The 27,018-nt window shown below is 42.4% G+C and overlaps 1 protein-coding gene across 4 annotated transcripts in view; it reads left to right on the forward strand.

Moving 5' to 3' along the window:
• Nucleotides 1-27,018, forward strand: part of Atp13a4 (ATPase 13A4) — a 128,689-nt gene that overhangs the window by 49,576 nt on the left and 52,095 nt on the right. For 3 of the 4 annotated variants that reach the window (XR_012910086.1, XM_075967577.1, XM_075967568.1), the window contains exons 3-9: nucleotides 6,309-6,455; nucleotides 8,930-9,000; nucleotides 9,086-9,166; nucleotides 10,815-10,884; nucleotides 12,336-12,470; nucleotides 14,946-15,015; nucleotides 24,960-25,094. Coding sequence is in view for 3 of the 4 variants with exons in the window: in XM_075967568.1 (XP_075823683.1) it covers nucleotides 6,309-6,455; nucleotides 8,930-9,000; nucleotides 9,086-9,166; nucleotides 10,815-10,884; nucleotides 12,336-12,470; nucleotides 14,946-15,015; nucleotides 24,960-25,094 (709 nt within the window). In the remaining variant the exon portion in view is untranslated. The remainder of the gene's footprint in view (nucleotides 1-6,308; nucleotides 6,456-8,929; nucleotides 9,001-9,085; nucleotides 9,167-10,814; nucleotides 10,885-12,335; nucleotides 12,471-14,945; nucleotides 15,016-24,959; nucleotides 25,095-27,018) is intronic. The other variant, XM_075967573.1, reaches the window with a different exon arrangement.

The following is a 27,018-nucleotide window of genomic DNA, read 5'->3' on the forward strand; positions in this document are numbered from 1 at the left end:
CCAAACCTCCAAAATCTTTCTATTCAAGAGAGCTTGCTGTTGTCAAGGCCCATCTGCCCGTATGGATGCTGTGCTTTCCCCATCACCCAGCAGGCTAGGATGCCTGTGCAGGAGTCTAGAGACCTAGTCCACCTCCAGCCAGGTGGTCTCTTCTATTTTTCCTGTATTCGTCTTTGTAAACAGACATACACTGGAAAGAGTGGCTCTTCACTGGTAGGTCTGGAAGCGACACCCACCACGGAATCATCCTTCAATCATGCCTCCCCAGAACTAATCAGAGATGCCTCAGCTCCCTCCAATCTTGCCTTTTCCATCTTGATTTCAACTTTAATTTTTAATTACCTGCTCTTATGTGTCATTTCAAATGGATTTGCTATGCCAGAGACTCTCCAAATAAATGAGCTTCTAAATTGGTCTTTACGTAATTAGACAAGAACTCAATTATTTCCAACGTTCTAACTATCTGAGACGTGGAGAAAAATGTGCTCTCACCATCAATAGTGTAAAAATCTACTGCTAGGCTATTGCGTTAAAACGGCAACTTAAAAGATTGTGTTTGAATTGTGCCGCAATAGCTAGCCTCTAACAAGTTTCCATTAGGAGGACAGAGTGACCCCTACCAGAAAATGCATTGTTTATCTGTTCTTCCTCTTATTAAAAAAAATCAGTGCTTGGTATTTATCATCAATCTCACGCCGGTAAGATTACAGTTTATTATCACAGATACTAATTAACTAGCCATTTCTCTACATAAAAAGCCACTATGTGCTTGCTGGAAATCCTCCATATTCAACTCATTTTCAGCTCTTTTTCTTATTAAGCAATACTAAGCATGAGATTTTTATCTTTTTCCCCCCAAAGATGAGTGCAATTACAATCCGATTTCATAAATTTTAAAATGCATTTGATTCGTCATTTATCTAGTTGTGAATTTTAACCCATTTCTGTAGTGTTGCTTCATTTCTATGCAAATAACATGATTTACATTCATCGGTGGCGTGAATTAAATCCTGCTGGTGATTTCCATATCGTGGTTATAATTACAGACACATTTTCCCCTTCATTGTCATTGTGTGTCACATCGTGTCACAGCCTCCTGATCTGTGGCGAGATCTTTGTGATGGGTAGATTTGAGGCCTAAATCAAGGCACATCGTCTTGATGTTCCAGCGGATGGTGGCAAGGCCAGGGGCTTTAGCGCCAATCTCAGAAACTGCAAAGCAGCCGTGCATCTGGCATCCCGAAGGCTACAGGTCCAGTGGGGGGCGTCTTTACGTAGTACTGCTTTTGCTTACTGATCCTGCCATGTTTCTTCCCTTTATCCCCCGCTAGCTGGTCTGTCAGAGTCCACACACACACCACAGCACAACACTTGATTTTTATCTCCGCTCTCACCTATGAAGCTTCTCTGAGAACCACACATGCTATCATTCGCTCATCCATTCATTTGGTCATTCAGAACATTATTTATCCAGCGCCAAGCAGGTTTCAGACCTAGGTGGTGACCAGAAAGGTGGAAATCCGGATGTACTCACTCATATTTGGTTTCTGGCCATAAATAAAGGACATTGAGCCTATAATTCTAGATCCTAGAGAAGCTAAATAAGAAGGTGAATCCAAAGACAAACATATAGGCATCCTCCTGAATATTAACCTTCATCAGGCGATGAAAGGAGACAGAGACAGAGACCCACATTGGAGCACCGGACTGAAATCTCAAGGTCCAAATTAGGAGCAGAAGGAGAGAGAGCATGAGCAAGGAACTCAGGACCGCGAGGGGTGCACCCACACACTGAGACAATGGGGATGTTCTATCGGGAACCCACTAAGGCCAGCTGGCCTGGGTCTGAAAAAGCATGGGATAAAACCGGACTTGCTGAACATAGCGGACAATGAGGACTACTGAGAACTCAAGAACAATGGCAATGGGTTTTTTCATCCTACTGCACATACTGGCTTTGGGGGAGCCTAGGCAGTTTGGATGCTCACCTTACTAGAGCTGGATGGAGGTGGGTGGTCCTTGGACTTCCCACAGGTCAGGGAACCCTGATTGCTCTTCGAGCTGATGAGGAAGGGGCACTTGATCGGGGGAGGGGGAGGGAAATGGGAGGCGGTGGCGGGGAGGAGGCAGAAATCTTTAATAAATAAATAAATTAAAAAAAGAGTCATGCTAGTGAGAGTCCCCATCCCCTGTGTAGAGCATAGAAAGTGGGTGTTCCATCTCACTTCCTGGAACTCCCTCGTTCTTCAACACTGTGCCACCTGCTCCTGTGTGGCCGTATTGTCTTTGTTGGTTCACTCTCGTCTCCAGATCTGGAGGTGATTACCACCTCCTTTTCTCTTTTCATTTCTGACTGTCATGCTGATTTGGAATCTGCTTTATATTGATACACTCTTCACTTTTCAGCTTATATAGAATTTCACTGTGGTTATTCTAATTGTCATAACACCCCTGGAAAACAGCCATTATCGTCTATGTTTCAGGGGTGAGGCAGCAGGAGCCCCTCCCTCCATTCTTCTTTCCTGAATGAACTCTGTGAGCCTCCTTTGCTGTGGGCCACAGGCCTAGCTCATGGGGAGGGGGCGGCATAAACATTAACAAATAAAGACGTGTTGCGCTGAGTTCATCAGGTTACCTCACAAATGAGTCTGAAACCACTGAGAAGGTCATTAGCAAAGGTTCATGGGCACAGCAGGGTTAAGCAATAGTCTTAACCAAGTCCAAACCAGGAAGGACTTTTCTGAGGTCGAAAAATATGAGTTAAAAAGTGATGGTGGCTGATGGGGACAGGCACGGGGGGGGGGTGCGATCCACGTAGAGGAACCCACGGGGGCAAAGAGCTTGACCGTGAGCCTTCTGACTCTCCAAGACGAAGGTCTTTCTTTATTCATCCTTCAGACAATTCTCTGCTCTCACTCTGTCTTTCCTTTTGTTGGGTTATTGGCTTTATGAAAACAGAAGTCACTGCTTACATTTCATCCTTAAGAGAACCTGAGGCACATGGCCATAGCAGGTACCCAGTACTTATTTTAATTAAATTGAATAAACGGAATTGAATTGATAATAGGTAATCTTATGGTTTCCACTAGTATTGTGATTCTAGATACTGAAGTGAACTGTGCGCAGGCAGGCGGGAGGCGCTGCATTTTGACTCTAGATACTGAAGTGAACTGTGCATGGGCAGGTGGGAGGCGCTGCATCTTGCTTCTCTTGGTGCACATTCGCTCTCTTGAGACCTAGTCTCCATTTCATTAGACATCCGGCCTGAAATCTAGCTGGCCTCTGAGGAAAGACCAAACATTGCCAAACAGCTTTGAGGCCTTACTCTTTGGGACACAGGGCTGTCAGCAGGGCTGGTTTCTGGGGAGATTTTTTTTCCCCCTGGCTTGCAGTTAGTCACCTTCTCACCTGGCCTGTTCTGTTTTCTCACACTCCTGGCTTCATTCCCTTATCACATATGACATCATGTCTACCGGAGTAGTGTGTCACCTGTGACCTCAGCTAGCCTGAGTATCTCCTCCAGGGCCTATCTACAAATATGCTGGAGACTAGGGTTTCATATGAATTTGGGTGTGTGATTTATTCTATAACACAAAGGTACTTAACCCTTTCTCTGCTGCCTCTGTAGGAGAGTGAGACCCTGGTGGCTTCTCCCTCCTTGTGAGGTCAGTGGAGGGCTAGGGAGGAGCCTGCAGATAGCACGCATTCCAGCAGGGGCAAACTCTTAGTGCCTGCTGCTCAGAGATGGCAGAGGGTGAACGGGTTTATCCAGGACTCTCTGTCCACTCAGGAAACAATAAACAAGCCAAGACTCCCAGTCAAAGCTCCAAAGACAGGTTCTTCCTCTGCCTCCTCTTCCTCTCCCTTCTCCTTTTCTTCTTCCTCCCCTCTACTCCTTTTCTCCCCATTTTCTTCCCCTCCTCCTTTTACTCCCCCTCCTCCTCTCTTCTTTCTCTCCCTTCCCCTCCTCTTCCTCTTTCTCTTCCTTCCTTATCTTCTTCCCTTCTTCTCTTCTTTTTCTTCCTCCCTCTTCTCTTTCCACTTCCTCCCTCCTCCCCCTTTCTCCTCCCTCCTCTTACTGCCCTTCTCATCTTCTTCCCCCCATCTTCTTCCTCCTCTTCTTCTTCTTTCCCTCATTCTCTTCTTCTTTCTCTCCCTCTTCCTTTTCCTTCCCTCCTCTTCCTCCCTTTCCTCTTTTTTTCTCCTCCTTCTCTTCATCCCCACATTCTTTCACAGGGACCTTTGTCATATAACTTGGTTGCTTTGTGCCTCTTCCTCCTTTTTGGTCAATATGTCCCCATGGAACTAAGACACTGGCTAGTCTGTGCTTCCTCGAAGACACAGGGCATTCTCCATACATTTTCTAACTAAAGCCAAAATTCCAGTTATGCCAACTCTTTAAGCTCAGTATCACTGAGAAGACAAGCTGAGTCTATCAGGAACTCCCACGTGGTGGAGGCCACTATCTTAGTACTGTAATGAACTCACCTCTGAGAAAAAAGTCTCTTTGGACCTTTGGGTTGGATTTCTTTTGTCTTAAGGCACACTCAACAGTGTGTTTCGTGTGTGGGGACCGACCTCTCAAGTCGCAGAAGTCATAGAACTATGGAAACTAGTACACTGTTTTTAAACTCCGAGAGTTGAAGTGGTTTTAGGGAAAGTCTGGAGTCTGATAAGCAACAGACTCTACTTTGTTTACCTATCAAAGTTAACCTAGTATTTCTGGGTTCAAAAGAATGAGCTTACAGGAATAAAAAAAAAGAAAAAAGAAAAAAAAGATGCTGTTTCTTGTGTTTGTCTGCCAAGGTGAAATAAGTCCTTTCTGTATTTTCAGCTTCTCAAAGTTATTCTTCAGTGGTTTGCAGGTCTGCTTTTTTAGGTTCAATGACTAATCACATCAATTCTTCTGTTGCAGAGATGTAAACCTGTTTAACGAGACCGAGGTATCAAAAATTCTGACCTTCTAGACCAGTGGTTCTCAGTGTTCCTATTGCTGCCACCTTTTAGTAACTTCCTCATGGTGATCAGGTGGATGCCGAAGAATGGAGGGTGGCAGGGATCTTGAGCACTTTGACAATTTAGAGGAAAGCTCACTCACAGAAACCAGGATGGTTACCAAGATGTGAACCTTTGAGCCGGACCAGGAAGAATGGTTAGGCTCTAGCTATGCAACTACGGAGGAGAGGAGGGAGGGAGTGTGTTCCTGCCCCAGGGGATAGCAGGAGAGAGGAGTCTTCTCTTTGGGATAACAAACAGACCAAGCCGAGCCACAACCACTGCAGCCTCTCCTTGTTACCTGTTGCCTAATTCAATGAACTCGGGCATCTTCAAGTGTGTGTGTGGTGGGGAGGATGAACTTCAGCTCCGATCTACATCCCCAGTCATTAACTCTCGGGCTTAGACTTCCACCATCACCATTCTTAACCCCTGAGGTGTATCAGACGTCGAGTGGGTGCCTGTTTATCGTTCAGATAGCAGTTGCTGTTATTATCACACTACTCTGCAAGGGAGCTATGTAATAGCTGCTCACCAAGCTTGTACTCATGAGGAATAAATAAGCCAACTGGAAAGGGGAATAATGTCGTTTAGGGTCATGCTGTATGGGCACTTCTTCAATCCCACCTTGCTTAATAGAGTCAGTTACCTCTGTGTAACTGATGCACGCAGCCGGTGGTCTTCAGCTTTGCACTGTACTCTCATTGAGAAGGTGGCAGGACATCACACCGAGGGCCGGCTTAAGGTCAGTAAGCCTTATTTCTCACTTCAAGCTGATCTAGGAGAAATATGAGAATGGAGAACCTTCTGAAGTCACTGAGATGAGAGTTTAGAAATGTTCTTCTTTTTCTCTTGAAGGGAGTATGTCAGTGAGACTGTTCAAGGAAAAGTGGATTTTGAATTGAACCTTGAAACACGGGGGTGGTTCCATTCATCTGGTTTTCTCATGCTCACAGGGACATACAGTCCCTTGAATGACACAGGGTTTGTTTTCCTCAGTGTGAAGTCGCCAGCTGAACTGAAAAGTGATGGTGAAATCTCTTGTCTGGGAATGCACCTCTTCCTCTCTGGCTTCAGCCTTTGTGTTGGTGTGTCGTATTTCTGTTTAGATACCTTAATAAACGGCTACAAATCTTTGTCTCTTAAGATCCAAAGGCATTGTATGTGCGTCACATTTCAATGATGGACATTTCTGTCTAGATTGTTCATTAGCTTACTAACTCACAACATTATACGAAATGATGTTTTTCAGCATAAATTTTAGCCTGATGACTTCTCTTAACTCCCCGGGGGTTTTGATGTCTATTCCCCAGGATGAATTCAAAATTTATTCTTGGAAAAGGGTAATGTGGATCTCCTTGTCAGCACTGAACAGAACGTCTGGTCTCACTCCCGACCACCCTCTCATTGCAGATGAGGAATATATCATAAACAGAGCCATAAGAAAGCCAGATCTAAAGGTGAGTAAATACTGTCTCAGAGGTGTCAGAGAATTAAAGAATCGTTTATTTTATGTTTACGAGTTTACTTGAGTATATGTACTCAAAGATGCTTCAATGGTCAGTCATGGACTTAGGTTTTAGCTAATTCTGAGGAATAGCCTCAGACATTGTCAAAAGGTAACCATTCCATTTTATGGCCTGAGATCAAACTTACCAGTGACCTCTTCATTCTGGCTTGTTGCAGGCTTGGCTTGTGGATATTTCGTTTGTATCATGTTCTCTGTTTTTTAGTCTGGCTTGGTGTGAGTCCAGTGTGTGTGTGTGTGTGTGTGTGTGTGTGTGTGTGTGTGTGTGCTCTCATTCTACACACAGCTTGTTGTTTACAATGTATCCAACACAGATCATCAAATTTGTGCAATTAAAACTGTCAGCATCCCTCACTTAGTGCACTTTGAACCCTAAAGTCAAGGTGGCTTGCAGACTTACTCTGAGGCTGGCTTGAATCATTTCCTGTGAGGACGGAGCCTGAAATGCTGGAGCTAAGACTCTAGCCTCTGGAGTGACGTAATCAAAGCCATTGTCAGGAGCAAAGCAATGGTGATAATAATACTTGAAGTTCTTCAGGAAGACCTGAAGATACTTAGTGCGATGAGCACTAAGCGTTCATGAACCACAGCTGTTAATGGCTCAGTTCGCAGGGACCACAGGGGACATTCAAAGGAATTTAAGCTGTAAAGGAAGAAACTGGAGGTTCTAACGTGGGCTGTGTTGGCTAACAAGCCCCAGGGTTGGTTACTTTCTAATGTTCTTTCCTCCCTGTGTTTGACAGTTTACGAAGGACACAATTTTTCCCAGTGGCAATTTGCTCCAGTTTCATATGGAAAATCGATTGGAAATAGACATGTTTTCAAAGAATTTCCTTTGTAACAAATCTTATTGCAATTTTTACAAATTATAACATTTAGCATTTTTGCTTGACATCCAGAGAGAGGAGGGAGGGAGGGAGAGAGAGAGAGAGAGAGAGAGAGAGAGAGAGAGAGAGAGAGCGAGCCATATGATCACTGAATAGAATAATGATTCAGTAAGAATTTGGCATTTAGAGATTTAAACTGTATTTTCTAGCTGACAAGTACTTTTACATAATAGTCATTTATTTTGCAAAATGTATTGAAAAAACTTTCATAACACACCAGTTAGAGGTTTTTCCCAGCTTCAAAACGTACCTGATGGTTGACTATATCATTAACAAATGTAGACTACACAGAAAGGAGTTAAATGGAACTTAGACGTAATCTGGTCAAATGCTAAAATTTATTCCTGGAGAAACTGAGGCACAGGGAAAGATAGTTGAAGTTCTCAAGGGCACAAATAGAAGAGTAGCTAAACCAGGAAGCCTTGAGTGGTGTTCCTCAATTTCAGCTGCACATTAGAATTACCTGGGGAAATTTAAAAATATTTATGCTCAAAGTACATTGCAGACAAATTAAATCTCGTGGCCACAGGACCCAAACAGCAATATTCCTTAAAGCTTTCTGGGTGATTCTTCTAAGCACCCTGGGGTGATAACTATTACCCCACAGCAAACCCAGAGCCCCTCTGCTTCTCTTTGAGCTTACTGAGGTCACCAGTTCTTGGAATTTGTATCACCATAAAAAACTGCTTAAGGGAATCGAAAGAATGGTCGTAAGCAAGAATCTCTTTTCCTTTCCTCTGCCAAGACCCACAGAGCCCTACTCTCCAGGGTACACTTGACTGCAACAGGCTCCTCTTTCTCCTTGCAGCCTCCTTGCTCTTCTTCATCAGCTACTCTACAAACCCATCATCTGCGAGGCAAGGATGCTCCTGACTCATGCTAGTATCTGGGTTGATCACAATGTAGCCCTAGTTTATGCCCGCCCCCCAGCCTTATCCATCAGTCTGCTATCAAACAGGCCTGTTTTCTTGCTTCTTGTCTCTCAACTAACTCATTGACTTACTCTTTTCAGTCTTCATTGGACCAAAATTCTTCCTACCCTTTAACGTACCGGTTCCGATGTTATCTCTTCCATGGTGCCTTCAGCCACCTGTCTTTTCTCTATTTCTGCAGTATTTTAAGGCAACATATTAATGTCATTATATATAAATGTACTATTATATATTTATTACAGATGTTTCTCTGGCATACATATTGGACTACAAAGCATAACTTTTATCTTGTGATATGTTCTATTTCCTTATTAGTTTGCAAGGTAGTGAAATGTTCAGACTACATTTCATTCACTCTCCTATTATTCCGTATGGTGAAGCGTGCTGGCCAGATGATGACTTCTAATAAAAATGTTGTTGGTGTAGAGGAGTAGGGGATGGAAAGTTAGGGAAAGAAAAAAAATTAAGAACCGCCTCTGGCTCTCCCCTTGCTTCTTCCACATATGTCTCCTTAGCCCCCGAGTCTCTGTGTGTGCCCTCATCTTCAAACTGGAGACTCTTGTAATACTTTTTTTTTCTTTTTGTAGGTGAGATACATAAAAGTGCAGAAAATAAGATATGTTTGGAATAACTTAGAAGGACAGTTTCAAAAAATTGGGTAAGTTGCTTCCGCAAATGCATCCAAAGAAGGCAGGCACTGTTTTGCAAACATCACCATCACTGGATTCTTCCTATTGTTTTAGCTCCCTGGAAGACTGGCTCAGTTCTGCAAAGATACATCAAAAATTCGGATTAGGTCTGACATCAGAAGAACAGGAGATCAGGTACTACAGGCACTGTGTCTATACTAGCTCCAAAAGGCTGTGATTCCAAAGACTGCCCAGTAGGCAGTCTTGATTCACTAATAAAAAAAAAAGATGTGTTCAATGCACAATCTCATACATCTTCAGAGAAACCCCGTCCCCTTTTTTGATGGTATTGGGGGTAGAACAGGTATGACCACAAATCCCGTAGAAGATATGTGCAGTGTGAAGCTCAGAAAGATTTCATGGCTTGAACAGGTCACAAAGATGGAAACACACACACACACACACTCATACACATACAAATAGACAACACACCACACATGCATGTGCACATACAAGCACACATGGCGGGGGAAACTGGCTGAGCTTCACAAGGTCAAAAAGATGGAAACACACACACACCGCACATGTATGTGTACATACAAGCACACATGGTGGGGGAGACTGGCTGAGCTCCACATAATACCACTCACAGCGCTTTTGATCAAGACCTTATAAGGTGTGTGTGTAGCTCCACCATTCCAAATCAATCACTAGCAGAGAAACAGGGTTTGGAGTGGGCACTTGATTGTTCAGAATCTGTGGCTTTGAGCAAATATCTCTTCCATTTGGGCTTTACTCTCGTAGCCATAAAATGAGGAAAAAGGGGCTGGAAATGCGGTTTGGCTGCTAAGGGCACTTACTGCTCTTCCAGGTGACCTGGGTTTGCTCTGAGCACCCAGATCAGACTCCTCACAACCACAGGAAACTACAGTTGTGGATGATCCAGTGCCCTCTTCTGGCACCATGCACAATTTCACACACACACACACACACACACACACACATCTTAAAGCAGGAGGATAGAGACCTATTCCTGGTACTTGGTGCAGATGGAGCCCATTGCAGCCTCAGTATTGCCTGCATGCTTGTAAGCAATGCAGAATCCCGGTATGCCCCTTACTCCTACTGAAGCAGAGTCTTCATTTTCATGAGATTACCCAAATTATTTGTGTTTACATAAAAATGGAGGACCATAGTGAACGCACTTTGCAAAGCTGTTTTATCTGAGAGTCTAAACGGAAGGCCCAGAGAATGGTTAGTATTCTCCACAAGAAAAGTGTTCATAAAAGCCATGTCTCTGCATAATGGAAACGTCCCAATTCTGGGATTATCAGGTAGTGGGATGTATAAGTCCCATGTTGAACTTTTTCTGAGAATCAAGGACTTTTCTGCTCACATTAAAGCAAACATTCAGCCTCACTGAACTCCTGAATACGGGCATCAACAGATATGGAATTTCCGTGCCACTACAATGTTCAATCTTCATGATTTCCCCATTCCATTTCCATGGACTAGTGGAGGGAGAGAGAAAGAGTTGAGAACATATGAGTTCTGAAAGCATTTGGGATAAAGTAGCTAATATTAGATACCGAAAGTACTCCTTAGGGGGAAATATTTAGACTTCAGGGAGTGTAGTTCATGATCTGGTTTTCTGGTTTTGCTCCCACGACCCCTCATATTCTTCAGTTACGTTGAGACATGTGGGTGTGCTATATAACAAGAGACACTTCAGTTGACCCCGGGAAGTGAGAAAAGGAACGTGGAACAGACTTTTGTTTTTGAATGTGCAGGGAGCTAGTTTTCTTTCATTGCTGACTGACTGCTCTGTGGTCTTTCTCTGTAGGAGGTTAATATGTGGGCCCAATGCTATTGATGTTGAAATCACACCTATTTGGAAACTGCTCGTCAAAGAGGTAATTTCTCCAGTGTTTTGCCTGGACATTGGGTGGAACATGATGAATTTTTGTCTGGCCAGTTGAGGATGCTGCTCGTTAATAAGATGTCTTAAGAGAATGCCAACCATGCTTTCCGGACATGCCACGCGCTCTTTTCCTTCACGCTCTGTGCACACTGCACACTCCAGTGCAGGCTGGGGCACTCATGGGTCCTCTTCTTATGTGATGATTGAGACGAATGCTGGGGTTTCCCCTTTTCTTAAAATACTGTGCCGCTCAGCTCATTTCAGTTCTGTGAAACCAAAATCACATTTATTTTAGGAAGAAAAAAATATTTTTCTTAGACAATGTATACAGTTACCTCAGTATCCAAAACTGTAAGGAGAAAGCCATATCTGTTTAGCCTTCCTAAGCTCTGCCGATCTCAATGTATGTGTGAGAGGGAAAGAATGGCTTGACCATCGTTTACTAAGGTAAAAATGCTCTCTTGTGCTTTTATTGTTGGAGTTATTATTTTTAAACCATATAGCAGTCCTCTGTGTATTGCTGATATCCCATCTCCATTTATCTTTGCCTTAAAAAGGCTTCCTAAATTCAAGATACTTTCTCAATATTTTTAAACATGTTTGAGAATGACAGAAAGTAAAGCAAATTGCTTGAGAAAGGTTCTGTGGGCTTCCTCCCTCACCAGAAGCCAGGACTTCTGTTCCTGTGAGCAACTACAATGAATTTGAGAAAAACACAACCTATTTTTAACTAAGTCAGGACTGTGATCATTGATGTTGATGTCTGTTCCCTCCCAGTGACCTAGATGTGTGGTTACCACTTGCCCCGCCAGCATAGCTCCCTACTTATGGAAAAAGACAGTCTTATTTTCATCCACCAATGAAAAGTTCATTAACGGCATTGTTTGTGCCATTTTGTCATAGAGTGGACACTAGACGGGGTAGTTGAATTCTGCAGACCTGAGTATGCCACCTTTCTGGAGTCCAGGAAGTATAAATGGGAGGCGATAACATCTTCTCTTCATTGATTCCTCTGATGCTTGCCACAATGGCATGTGAAGAGCAACTTCGTAGATTGCCAAGTGTAGCCATGATTAAAATAAGTGCTCCGGGCTTAGAGCACTTTAAGGGTTTAGATTTTTGGCTCCATGACAATCATAGCTGTATGACCTTGAGCAAATTTCTCAAGATCTGAGGCTCTGTGTCCTTATCTTCATAGTAGAGATAAGTAATGACTTCTGTTTAGGGAGGTAATTATGGGAAAGAAATGAAAAGATTTAGAGGATGTGGCTCAGCACATTCTCTAGTATGTGGAACCAGTTGATCAAATACAGCAACAAGAAGAATAGCATATCGTGCGGAGTGATTGATGTCACCATGCCAGCTACGAAAACGAGCCAATGAACAGCTCTGTGTGAAGCCCAAATGCCATTCTTGTCTTCCTGTCTTTATGTCTGCTGACAGGTTCTAAATCCATTTTACATCTTTCAACTCTTCAGTGTCTGTTTGTGGTTCAGTGAAGATTACAAGGAATATGCCCTTGCCATCATCCTCATGTCTGTCATTTCCATAGCTTTGACCGTGTATGATCTCAGACAGGTGAGTTTCCCTTGGCCGTGTGGTTGGCTTCACCGGTTTGTTCTTCTACAAGAGTCTTGAGACAGCGTTGCCCCATCCATGTGAAACAAGTTTATGTTTATGGAAGCACAGCAAAGCTGCCGCCGTCCAGCGGTGACCCCTTTCTCTTGCTGCAATCCTAGTCCTTCAGAAGACATAGGAACCCGTGTTAATATACACTCCTTGATCTTTTTGTTTGTTTGGTGTCTGCCTACTGAAGTTCTAGTTTACCACTTGGGTTCCATTACACTTACAGCAGGGTGTCTAGTTGCTGTTGGAAGAAAACCACACAGCCCAGATGAGTTGATCACATATGAACCCATGAGTACCAACTTCCTCCTGGCAAGTTTTCTGTGCACCCTGATCAAAGTGTTCTTCCACGTTGTAAAAATACGTTTCAAGCTGTCTTTCTTCAGAGGTGCCCATCTTTGCTTTCTCAGCAGACAATCTTACAAACCGTGCCTCCACATTGATAAAAGCCTCGTATGAAATTTGCTCAACTCCCCACTCTCTATTGCCAAATGCTCTAATCTCTGCAGCCCTGGCTCTGCCTCCCTCTTGCCACAGTAAAGGAAACGCCTAAGATATCATCATCTGTCTGCACCCAGACACCTGCTCTTCCCTTTAGGGTGTGTGTGCCACCTCCTCTGTGTGCCTTCCCAAGAGGTTATCCATGTTCAACATTCTCAAGCTTCGTCAGTCTTAAGCACAAAACTCCAAGAAAGGAACATTTTCTCTTTGCTCTGCACCCAGCTTCAGTTGCTGCTATGGCTTCCTTCTTCCTTTTACTACAAATCTTGATTTTTTTTTTATACTCTCTCTCATGCTCTAAACAGTTTTATTTCACTCTTTACATGCTGACATGATTTCTTCCTTCATGCTCCCATCTAAACGACTTTTGTTAAAGGCACCAATATAATCCCAAGGTCTACAGGTAATTTGAAATGAAATTAAAAAAAAAACATTTAAAATTAGCTAGTCATTTTCTCTTGTACAAGGAACAATATGCAGGTATGTTAAATAATTTAAGGCAGAGGAACACTGTAAATAAAAATAGGATCCCTTTCCACTGGAAGAATCACCAGTGTCCAGGCTGGACTTTTAGGACCTACTGGGGTCAGATGTTCTTTACATTTTGGCATAACACACACACACACACACACACACACACACACACACACACATACACACACTTTTCAGAATAAAAGTATACCATAAGCACTATTTTGCAGTTGCATTTTAACTAAGTATATCTTTAATATTGTTCCATATCAACACGGATGTTTTCCTTAGATCTAATGTAGTTTTATAATTATGTGTTGACTATTTTGACTGCTGATCAATTCTTAAGTGTTTCATAGTCTTTTGCTACTAAAGCAAAGCAGCAATGAGAACTTTATATAAGGTTTTTCACCCTTTATATCTATAGTAACTTGTACTACATAGAAGCATGTGTCTAGTTTATTGTTCCTAAATTTATTTATCTATATGACTAAGTGACTAAAATATATAAATATTTTAATATATATATTTTTAAAATGTACCTTTAAGAAAGTTTATTTGACAGTAAGAGTCATGTTTCTGTTTTCCCTTCTATCTTCTTTCTTAACATAACCTTAGGGACATAAAAGCTGCTAGTGAGTGTTAGTTGAATGAATGCAGAAATGAATAAAAGGATGAGCTAGTAGCATAATGCTCTCTGACCGTATCTGATTGTACTGAATATTCTTAAGGCATATTTATCAGATTTAAAAACAATCCAGAGTGTCATTTAAATATTCTATGACAATTTCATATATATATATAATATATATATATATATATATATATATATATATATATATTTTATATATATATTGGTCACTGTGATTTCTCTACTTCATTACCTTCTCTCATTCTTCCCCCATCCCACTGAAACCTTTTCTCCTACAAGGCCCGCTCCTCCTTTGATGGTGTGTGTGTGACCCACTGGCTTATTAAGGTTGCCTGTGTAAATTTGGATTAGGTGTTATTTTCTGGAGCATAGGCAACTTACCAGTGACTATATCCCTCAAGAAAACCACACTCTCAATTCCAGCAGCCATTAACTTCCCACAATCCTCCTGGGAGAGGCAGAGCCTTGTGAGCCTGTCCCCTTAGGGAGTGTCTCAAATAATAATAGTAGGATAAAATAAATGAAAACCTGAAATGATTGGAAGCTTAAACAGGTCATTCACCCAATGTTTTCTTACTAAATATGGAATAAAACATATTTATTTTTGTCTCTTTCTTTGATTCACTTTCAAGGTGATTAAATTATCAAAAGCATCACCAGTGGAAAGACGATCTCTTCCACTCAGGGTGTCCAGCTGGCAGCCTAAAGCCCTCCATGTTGACAGAGGGTTTGCACGATTCTGAGCTCCATGCTGGGGTCTGTACTTAATAGATAAACGTTGTTTATTTTCCTTCTCTTTGCAGCAGTCTGTAAAACTGCACCATCTTGTCGAATCACATAATAGCATAACAGTCTCTGTATGTGAGCGAAAAGGTAAGTTCCGCTCTTTTATACCTATGTGTTATATCCACAGGCCACCAGAAAGTGACTCAGCTTTGGTTTTATGATCATTTGTACCAACTCATTTGTATATGTATGTTCTTATACATTTACTTAGAAAGAGGAATCTGAGGTCTATTCATCATAACAAGGAAACTCACTTTATAGAGCTTGAGTTAGCATGGCAAACCAAACATACCTGTAAGGTACATAACTTGGTAGATTACGACATATGTGTATACTCATACAAGTATTGAACCCATCAAGCTGACAGGAGGGACAGGAAGACTTATGGCCTACAGTTGTCTCGAGTCCTCTTGTCCTTCCTCACACTTTGCCTCCCTCATACACAAGCAATCATGCATCTGTACTCTGTCACTACAGGTTAACATCTCTATTTAGAATTGTACGTGAATGGTATTGTATGAGATGCATTCTTTTGTCTTTTATAATATATTTTGAATTAATTTGTCAAGAGGAGAACAAAGCTCACAGTGTAAGATTCACCAGCTTTTGTTAAGAGTATTAATAGTACATTATTTTTTATTCCCTAAGGTATACCATTAGATGGGTATACATTTGTTTAATCCATCTGAGGATGACATTTGGGCTATCTCATTTTTTTGTTGTTGTTACAAACCTGAGTGCTGTGAACAGTCAGGTGTGGGTCCTTCCACAGACACGCTCTGTCATTCCTTGTGTGCACCCAGTTACAGAGCAGCTAACCCTGTGGTAGATGCTCAACATTATAAGAAGATAACGAATTGTTTTCCAAAATGATTATAGCATTTCCATTCCCTCTTGCTGCATAAGACAATCTCATTTCCACATTCCTGCCCCCACTCCGTATGGCCAATCTACGTAATTTTAGCCACTTTCATTTGAGGAAGCATCTTACTGCTTTAATTTGCATTCCTGCAGTGGCTAGTGGCCCTGAACATCTTTTCAGCGGTTTATGTGGGACTCACATATCTCTTCTGAAGGATCGATCCATTTGTATCTTTTGTTAAGTAGATGGTCTTATGATTAAATTGTGACCCTGACATTAGCCTGCACTCAGACATCTCCTCTCAGTCTACGATCCATCTCCTCATTTTCTTCACAGCATCATTCAAAGGGCAAAGGCTTTTGCATTTCTTAAAGTCCAGTCAATGAGCCTTTTCCTTTAAGGGTTATATTTCTAGTCTAACTTCTTCGGCATCTTTGCAGATTCCACGGTCATCGAGCTTCTCTATATAGTTTTAAGTTTTAGTTCCACTTTGTGGTTTCACCATTCTGCTTTGTATGCTTTAGACCCAAGTTCACTTTTCTCAATCAGGTATTTAAATTCTCTGATGCCGTTTCTTTAAGAAGACGGACTTTGCACTAATGGGTTGCCTTTGTGCCTTAGCTAAGAGCTCGTTGTCTATGAAGGTGGGCCATTATCTGGACTCTGAGGTTTGTTCTTTCCTTATCCTATTAGGGTCACACAATGTCATTTGTAACATGATCTAAATAAGCAATGCTTCACTTTTATTCTCTTTCGGTGTTACTTTGATGTATCAGACCCCACCTTTGGGATAATATGGATTGTTAATTTGGAACAATCTAGCATCACCATGGAGACAAACTTATGGATGTAGCAATGAGTAATTATATAGATCAGGTTAGCCTCAGCATGTCTGTGAAAAATTATTATTATTATGCTAACTGAGGAGAGATGACTCACTTTGACAGCGGATGGCATGACTCTGAGACCCTAGACTGAATGAAAAGTTGAAAAGCTGAACAGTAGTATTCCTCTGTTTTCTCCTTGACTAGAAGCAATGTGCCCAGCTGTTTCAAGCTCCCAGACTGCTTCCATGGTTGGACTGCATTCTCTCAGCCTGTAAGCTGAACTAAATCCTTCCCCCCTTTAAGTTGCTTATTGTCAGGTATTTTTGTCACAATAAGGAAAAAAGTAATTAATACAGAAAATTGGCACTGCGGAATGATGTTGCTCTGATAAATATGACCATGTGGATCTTAGGTCTTTGAAATTATTTTGTGCCTAGAATACGGAAGAGTCTGGTACTTTCAGGTAGAAAAGTCCTAGCACGTTGAAAACAGAGTTCAATGGGTCATTCTGATGGGAATCGAGGAGACAAGAAAAGCTGAAAGGAACAGACTCATGAAGTTTCAGAGAGGAACAAGGACTCCATCAAAAATTGAGCAAGGGGGCATTCATGCTATAGTTTGACCAAGAATCTTGTTTCATTCTACCCATGTCTGGAGAACTTGAGTGAAGTTGAATTCAATGTAAATAGTTAGATGGAGGATATTTCTTGACAGCAAAGCATTCATTGGCTGTTTCATGGCTACTGTTTCCTGCACTTATCCATGCTACAGTGAAATGGAGCAGAAATTTGGGCAGAAGGATGTAAAACCGTGCAGTTGGTTGGGAAGGAAGAACTTTGGAGCTACAGTACATACTGAAAAAGAGACTAACTTTTAAAAGAAATATCTTTTTCTACATTGGGGCAATAAGAAATGTACCTTAATGGCAAGACTCCATTCATCAAAGGTTGAAACTTGAAATGTGAACTTCTTTGAAAGGAAGAGAGCTGAAATTGAGACTACAGCTAACGGGAATTCCTGCTCCTTTAAATCAACTGCCTAAAGAAAGTTCTTTGCAGGGTCTTCACATAGATGCTAATAGAGCTGGAGTCCTCTATTAGCAGAAGAACTTGGCAGCACTGTCCATATGTTATTGATTCTGAAGGCATGAAAGATGCAATGATGAGGGGGTCATAGAATCCATGATCATGGTCTGTTGTTCCGGAGAGCTGCTGCTATAGCTACAAAATGTGTGACAGGGTCAGAGTCCTTGCAAGGATCCCTAAGAGGGCACTGGTTGAATCTGGAGCGTCTACGTGTCAGCGGATACACCAGGATGCTAGGACCGTGTATATCTGATGGGGAAAGCTGCAGGCATGGAGTAGAATTGGCCTAAGAAAGAGGCCATGTATGCTGAAAGTGCCAGAAATAGACAGCGGGACTGCCCAAGCCCTGTGAAGCCCATGGGATTACATTATGAGCCGCAGGTGCTGGATAGGGAGCTGTAGGGTTTGAGATCTGCTTCGCTGCCTTCAGATCATACTTTGCTTTCAGCATTCCTTCCTGAGGACCCGTTCTTCTCTTGGCAGTTAGAATGTTTATGGCAGCGGCTCTCAACCTGTGTGTCCTAACCCCTTTGGGATTTGAATGACCCTTTCACAGGGGTCACATAGCAGAGATCCTGAATATCAGATATTTACATTACAATGTGCAACAGTAGCAAAATTACAGTTATGAAGTATCAATGAGATAATTTTATGGTATAGGGGGGTCACTACAACAAGAGAAACTGTATTAAGGCGTCACAGAACTAAAAGGGTTGAGAACTACTGGTTTATGGTGTAATATTGCATGCTAAAAATATGGAACTCGTACCTAAAAATGTGAACCTTTTAAACATAACTTAAGAGTGGGTCTTGATGCTTAGGTTAGACTTGGACTTTGGGCTTTTGAATAGTGCTGGGACCCATTAAAGATTTGGGGACTGTTAGAGACAGACTAAATGTATATCACATTTTGAGCTGAAAAGGAAACGTCCTAGTGATAAGAGTGGAGTTTACAACTTAAAATGGTGTGCTCAAGTGACAAGCTGATCAGAGATGGTTTGTGACGGTTAATACTACTGCCAACTTGACAAGCTCTGAAGTCACCCAGGAGTCACGTCTATGATGGATGATCTCGAGTAGTTCTGTTTTTGAGCATGTCCATGAAAGATTATCCTCATTAGGCTAAGGTAGGTGGGTTGTCCCATCTTAACCATGTCTGGCACCTTTCCAAGGGCTGGCTTCCTGAGTGGAATAAAAAGGAGAAAGCCAGTTGGATACCAGTATTCATCCCTCTGCTTCCTGACTGTGGATGCACTGTGACTAGCTGTCTCTGGCTTCCACCACCGTGATTCCCTCTTCACGATGGACTGTGTTCTCTTGCACTGTAAGCCCTCCCTCCCTGAAGCTGATTATGGTCAAGTATTTTGTTGTAATATACTGTCATAAATACAGCCTCTTTTCTTTTCAAAATGACTCAGGAAACGGTTTCTTTAGTGGTTTACTTCTATAAACTGTGAGGAGATTTTGATTGGTATTGTGCTGAATCATTAGGTCGGTTTATTTATATTTATATTTGTAGCTCTGGATATTTCCTACATGGACGTGGACTGCTTTAGGTGTCCTTTGATTCCCCTCATCTGTAGTTTGCTGTTGTTAGTATGTGAAGCTTGCACATTCTTTCTCAGATTCATTCTTAAGTCTATCTGAGCTGTGGTGCTATTATAAATATTTTTAAAGGCAAATATTTGTTCATTCACTACTTATCTCTGGCGTGCATTGACTGGGAGTGTTCAGCTGAAGTGTCAGGGATCTCATTTTTGTCACGCGAGTCTTTGTTCGTAGGCAGTTTCCAGAAGCATACTCAGTGAAGAAGTTAAGGTACAGTGAAGTGTGAGTTCTTAATGGCACTTACAGATGGAGTTTAGGACTACAAACGCTCTACTTTGCTGGGAGGATTCTACTTGTGTTTCCACTTTATGCTGGAAGTTTCAGTTCTCAGAGAACCAAGAATGGCTCATCTGTTTTGTCCTCCTACATACAATAACCTCAAAATAATACACTGGCCCTCTCAGCAATGAAGAAATTCTGAAAAACAATTTACAAGGTTTTGAAGAGTCCCCCACTCCAATTGTGATGGCTCATTAGAAACAGAGCCCAACATACAATTTGATTTAATAAATTACGCTTCAATATCACTCCAAATAGTTCTCTGCGTGGCTCTGCCAACACTGTAACAGATTCATCTCAGTCATTTGTCTTAGGGGTTTAGTGTCAGCTTTTCAAATTTATTTTTATTTTGCATGGATACTCTAAAAATATCTCAATGTTTTAAAATTTAAATTCATAAGCTAGAAGATACTCAGGCGAGTTCAACTTATTTTCTCTCCCCCTTTGCCTTATTTATTTATCACAATCACTTTTGCCACTTTTGAATTTTTTCTTAAATTTAGAAATATTAGCAAATTATATAAAAAGTAATAGCTTTTACTATGCATACAAAAGAGATTACATAATCACACTGCCTTTTTTATGAACAAAGGTATACCAAATTTAACTATTAGTTACATGTCTATGATTTCATGGGCCTTTTATATCAGGATATTTACACATTCTTCATTCCTTAGGATTTGTAGTTCTCTCACGTGGAGGAACCATTATTATTTCAGTCAGTCCTCAGTTGAGTATTTTCTCAGTCTTACCCCACCATAAATAATGCTACAGAAAAGCATTTCTATATATGTTTTTCATATTTTCATCAGTATGTTTTTAGTATAGATTTTGAGAAGCAAGATTTCTAGCTTAGAGAATAAAGGCACACACAGTTTGGCTAGACAAATATTGCCAAATTTCATTCAGTAGGGATGGTGCCAGCTTGCATTTAGATAGAAATGTGTGCGTGCCCATTTCCTCAGAGCCTTGCCAGCAGAATATGCTGGCAGATTACTGGATTTTTTAATTGGAGAGGTAAGCAATATTATCTCATGCATATCTGCCCTCCTACTGTTTTTGTACAGAGAAATTGTAAAAAGAGATCATTTCTATTTCCCAGAATGACTTAAAAATAAGTTGCCGAGATTATAGAGATGGATCAGTTAATATAGCAATTGCTAAGCAACTGTGAGGACAAGGGTCCTGCTCTTCAGAACCCATGGAAAAACTGGGCACATGTGGGAGCCACCTGAAATTCCAGTGTTCCAAAAGCAGAGACAGGGGATCTCTGGGGCAAACTAGCTCGTCAGTATCATCAGCCCTAGGTTCTGCAAGAGATCCTGCCTCAACACATGGAGTTAAATGACACTTGATGTCAGCTTGGAGTTTGCACGTGCACATCCACATATTCGCACATGTATGCATCCACCCATCCACGCGCAAACATGCACACAGATGTACATATACCACACCTACATATAGATACAAAAGGAAAAGGAGAATGAACTGTTGACATGTGGTTCCACAATTTCAACATAGTCGAGTGTGTATTTTTTAGGACTAGGACATCCTCCTGAGGAAACTGAAGTGTCATCAGGAAGCTAGCTGACAACGCTTGGTCTGTTCTTTGTTATGTTTTCTCGGTAATGCTGTTTGTAAGAAAGGGATCCAGGATCACACAATGGTGTTATTTGCCATATACCCTTAGTATTTTTCAGTTGTTTCTTCTATGCCCATATTCTCCCAGTCTGGTTATTTTGTAAAATGTCATTATGTTTGAATTTGGCATTTCACAGTCATGATGGTGTGGTGTGTGTGTGTGTGTGTGTTTGTGTGTTCCTTCTTATCAGGATGTACATAATTTAAATTTGTTCTATTACTAATGATAATAAGTTAGGTTACTTAATTATATGGTGTGTGCCAGTTCTTTTCATTTTAAAGTTTGCTCTTTTTCCCTTTGTAATTAATAGTTATTTTGTTGAGAAATATTTTGAGACTATATAAATAGACTATCTTCATCAAATTTTTACCCACTACTTATGTTTCTCTACTTAATTATTACTTTCATACTTGATAAAGAAAGACTTTCTAATTTGAACTTCTTAATTATTTAATGGCCATTTTTGCTGCAAGGAAAAAAATCCATTTTTCTTTTTACTTATATACCCATAAGTAACCCATAACCTATGCCATTTTGGATTAATGAAGTCCTGCTTGCTCAATGACTATATTATTCTTTATTTTTATTTATTTTGTTAAAATCTTTTCAGATTTAGGCAGCCAGCCCCCTTACATGGCTTTGATATCTCTTTGGTCTGTCTTCACTGTTTTAACGCTTTTCTATTTAATGTCACAGTGCATGTCCATTTTATGTTATGTATTTGACAGATTGCTATCAGATTTTTCTTTAAGAAGTTTTCGTGATTTCATTTTGGGGGTTTGGGAGTGAGGTTGGAATCGAGAACTCAGTATTTGGGTGTAAAGTGTGCTTGTCCTTATTCAGAACCCTTAGGCTTTCTCAGAAGAATATCAGAGAGTTTATATTAACAAACTGACCAGAATCATATTAATATGTGGATATTCTTATATATTTACACACTACTTCATGATGTCTCCAACTTCACGTAATAGGGTTCTTTTAAGGTTTATCTCCTTCTGTATTTGAACTTTATTTTTTCTGTGAGAAACCTGGCTCTCACTGACTTCACTAGATCTGCTTACTGTATTCATTCAGTTTGGGTGTGACCAATCTTCCATCATGGTTGATGCTTTCAATATACCCAGTCTCACTCCCATGTAAACACCTTAATCACCTGGGAGACCCCAACATTTCATAGCAGGGTACCGCTGTGGCATATGATGCCAACCTGGGCTTGGTTGGTCAGAGCTAAGGCCAAGCACATAACCTTTCATCTCACCTAGACTCCAATACCACCAGTCACCACAAGCCATCTTCCTAACTACGTACATAACCATCTTCCCAGCCACATGCACAGCCATCTTCCCAGCCACGTGCACAGCCATCTTCCCAGACGCATGCACAGCCATCTTCCCAGACACATGCACAGCCATCTTCCCAGACGCATGCACAGCCATCTTCCCAGACACATGCACAGCCATCTTCCCAGACACGTGCACAGCCATCTTCCCAGACACGTGCACAGCCATCTTCCCAGACACATGCACAGCCGTCTTCCTAGCCGCGTGCACAGCCATCTTCCCAGACACATGCATAGCCATCTTCCCAGACGCATGCACAGCCATCTTCCCAGACACGTGCACAGCCATCTTCCCAGACACATGCATAGCCATCTTCCCAGACACATGCACAGCCATCTTCCCAGACACATGCACAGCCATCTTCCTAGCCGCGTGCACAGCCATCTTCCCAGACACATGCATAGCCATCTTCCCAGACGCATGCACAGCCATCTTCCCAGACACATGCACAGCCGTCTACACTTGCACAGCCATCTTCTCAGACACATGCACAGCCATCTTCCCAGACACATGCACAGCCATCTTCCTAGCCACGTGCACAGCCATCTTCCCAGCCACATGCACAGCCATCTTCCCAGACACATGCACAGCCATCTTCCCAGCCACATGCACAGCCATCTTCCCAGCCACGTGCACAACCATCTTCCCAGACGCATGCACAACCATCTTCCCAGACACATGTACAGCCATCTTTCCAGACACATGCACAGCCATCTTCCCAGCCACATGCATAGATTCATTTTCTGGTGCTGTGATTACAGACTGAAAAAATACCCCTTATGGGAGAAAGGGTTTATTTGGCTGCAGTTCCAGGTTACAGTCTGTAGTAGTTTGCATGAAAATGCTCCTCATAGCCTTAGATATTTGAATGTGAGTCCCCAGTTGGTGAACTATTTGGGAGGGATTAGGAGGTATGGTCTTGGAGGGGGTGTGCTACTAGGGGAGGCCTTTGGGGTTTCAAAGCCTTTTGCCACTCCCATTGTGCTCTCTACCTCCTGCTTATGGCTCTAAATGTGAGCAAGCTCTTAGCTTGCTGTTCCGGAAGTCAGGCCTGCTTGCTGCCACACACCCCTACCATGACAGTGATGGACATTTCCCCTCTGGAACCATAAGCACCAAATTAAACATTACTTCCATGAGCTGCTTTGGTCATAGCAACAGAAAGAGTAACTAACACTCAGTCCCCACAGTGGAGAAGTCAACGTGACAGGAACATGAAGCACCTAGGCCCATTCCATGTACAGTTGAGAACAGAGAACAATGAATTAATGCCTGCCTGCGCTCAGCTCTCCTTCTCCCTGTCACCAATCCACACCCTAGCCCATGAAATGGTTCCACCCACATTCGAGGTGGGTGGTTTAGTTATTTTCCCATTGCTATGATACAATTACTGTGATCAAGGCAACTTAGAAAAGGGAGGGTTTATTTGCCCTTAAAGTTCCAGAAGGTTAAGAATCTATCACCATCATGGTGGGGAGGTTTGGCAGCACGCTGGCATGGTGGCGGGAACATCTGAGAACTTATGTCTCTAGCGGCAAACAGAAAGCAGAGAGGGTAAACTCAAAACGGCACTGAGGTGTTAAGCTCTCAAAACCACGCCCAGTGTCATACTTCCTCCAGCAAGGCCACATCCATGAACCTCCCAGGTAGGGCTGCCAGCTGGGGACCACACATATAACCGTTTGAGAATATGGGGATCATCTCATACTAAGCACCGCAGTGGGTCTTCTCACCCATTTTAACCCATCTGAGGCTACCCTGACAGAGATTCCCCACAGGCTAACCTAATAGACAGTCCTTTATTGAGAGCCTCTCCCCAGATGGCTCCAGATTGTGTCAAGAGGACACTTAAAGCTGCCTATATGCCCAGCCCCATGACATTTTTGAGATTAATAATGGAAGAAAGATGCTAGGGCATCCAGGAAGGGATCCGGGAAGAAAGGGAGGAAGGAAAGAAGGAAGGAAGGAAGGAAGGAAGGAAAGAAGGAAGGAAGGAAGAAAACAAGCAGCTTTTGAAATACTCAGCATGCAACTTGTGCATGTGTGTGACCTGTTAGTACTGGCTATTTATCACACAGTTGCTGTACCTGCCTTGCTTGAAGATGTCTTCCTATGTGAAAAATACTAGTCCTTTGTCTGCTAGCATCAAACATGTTTTCTGAATTTGTCATTATTTTTTTTTCTTGGCTGTTTCCATTGTTACCACCCTGGGGGCTTTATTTCACAGAGTCTCTTTCCTCCCTTCTTTTCGTCTTCAGAGTTTGAAGCCATGTTGAGGACTAGCCTCTCTTTTTGCGCGTTTTAGTTGCTTCTCCAAGAATCTCCTGCATGGAGCGGCGGGGCTGTTCACTGCGAGCACATAACCTGACTGTCTGCTCCTACTTTCAGCTGGAGTCCAAGACCTGGAATCCCGCCTCCTGGTGCCTGGAGATTTATTAATTTTGACAGGGAGCAGAGTGCAAATGCCATGTGATGCCATTCTGATTGATGGCAGCTGTGTGGTGGATGAAGGCATGCTGACAGGTATGGCTGGAGCTCCACGTTTGCAGCCTCCGCTGGGCTGGCTCAGGGCGGATGCTATCATGGTTCTGGCTGGCTCTTCCTCTACCCGAATGGCAGCCTTGCTCAGAGCAAGCTTTGAAGCTGCCGTGCGACCTTCCTGCTTCTGTAAATCTTTCTTCGTCCTTCTGGGGTTGTATCTGAGCATTCAAATCGAGACTGTTTTTTTGTGCCCTCCAGTCAGCACATTCAGAACTGACTGTGGTACAGCTTCTCCTTCAGCCAACGGTGATGACAGCCTTTCATTTTACCTTAAAAGATGGTGGGGATCATTAGACATTCCAAAATCATGTCTTTTCTTTGGCAAACTTGCATAAAACCTCCCTTACAAACTCGGAAGTTCTGTAAACCACCAATGACATCCTGAAATCCATAAGGTCAAAGCCGAGGGACTTATAAACTTGACTGCAAAGGTTCAAGAGTCCACGAAGCAACCTTGGACAGATCTATAACTCCCAGAATTTGCACTGCAGTTTTGGGGCTGGCTTTCATTCATTTTTAACTGGCGTGCTGAGCTGAAGGGTGTCCTTGTGATCTTGTACTTGTGAAGCACAACCATGACATTTCTGTAAGATGAGGATGTCTTTTACAGGGATGACATTGGAACCAGTAGAAGCACAGTAATGTATTGTGGTTTCTATTAAAGTCCATAGCAAACGCATTTCTCCCAAGCAGGCCTGAAAGGCTTGAATGGAGACGAGGATGCACATCTCCCTTCCCTGTGTGTTTACAGATAAAGTGGGTGGCGATTATGGCGGATTAGGTTTATTTTCCAAGTATCCACAGGTTCATTAAATCCCATCAACTCTGGGACTTCCCTAGTGTTCAGGACTATTTTCTTAATGACCATAGCCGTGTGCTGACATTTTACTACCTGCTCTGCAAAGACCAGTTGGAAGTTCTGAAGGCTTCTTCCTCAGAACTGTCCATGGCGGCTTCCATAGCTTCAGACTTAGCTTGTATTAGTACTCAGCTCACTGCAGTGTGTGCCTCCCAGCGCATTGGCACAAGCTGCCAGAGTCACAAGTGTCATGTCTGTGACTCTTTGCTTCCTCTTATTGACTGCTCTGTCTCAGTTGACTAGTCTACCTCTCTCCCATGTCTCCTTCTCCTGCTAACACCCTGCTCCTTGTAGATGCTTCTAGCACTGACCATGCCCGATGGATTTCTTCTTTATCTTCTCTTTCTCTGTATCCTTAACTGCTGGCACCATGCAGACCATGCAGGGCTGTATTCTTGTCCTTTTCTCTTTTCACCTTTTGCTTGATTCTTAAGTAATTGCTCTCTCTCTCTCTCTCTCTCTCTCTCTCTCTCTCTCTCTCTCTCTCTCTTGCTTTACTTATTATGTTTAAGCTGGTGATCTCTGATTAAATGTCCCTAGACAAGGCTTCATATGAACACCAGGCCCAAGTAATTGTCAACCATACACAAGGCTTTTCAATATGGTTCTTCCACAGGTAGCTCCAGTCCACAGTAGCCCAAAGGCAGTGCCTGGTCCTCTTAGAAACCTTACTTTTATATACTTACTTATATATACCGCTGCCTGTCCTCTGTTCAGCCTCCAAGCCAGGGTCCAGGAAGCCGTTTCAGTTCTCTGTCTCTTCTCTATGACTGGATGATGCAAAACCTTCCTAATTTTTGTAGCATCTCACTTCTTATTTCTTCATTCTAGTGTTTCATTTCCATTTCCACTCCACCTGCCGCATTTCAGGCTCCATCCCCTCCAGCTGTGACTTCCCAGATGACTTTCCACCCACCAACCGCCTGACACTTTAACTCATCCCTTGCATCGTGGGTAGAGAATTTTGTCTTACAAGTCATTGTAGTATTATTCTACAAATTTAAGCAGTTAACCACATCCCTGCTTCCGGATCCCAGGGCCTACAGA

Source organism: Microtus pennsylvanicus, chromosome 1, assembly GCF_037038515.1.
Source record: "Microtus pennsylvanicus isolate mMicPen1 chromosome 1, mMicPen1.hap1, whole genome shotgun sequence".
In the NCBI taxonomy this organism is placed as follows: domain Eukaryota; kingdom Metazoa; phylum Chordata; class Mammalia; order Rodentia; family Cricetidae; genus Microtus; species Microtus pennsylvanicus.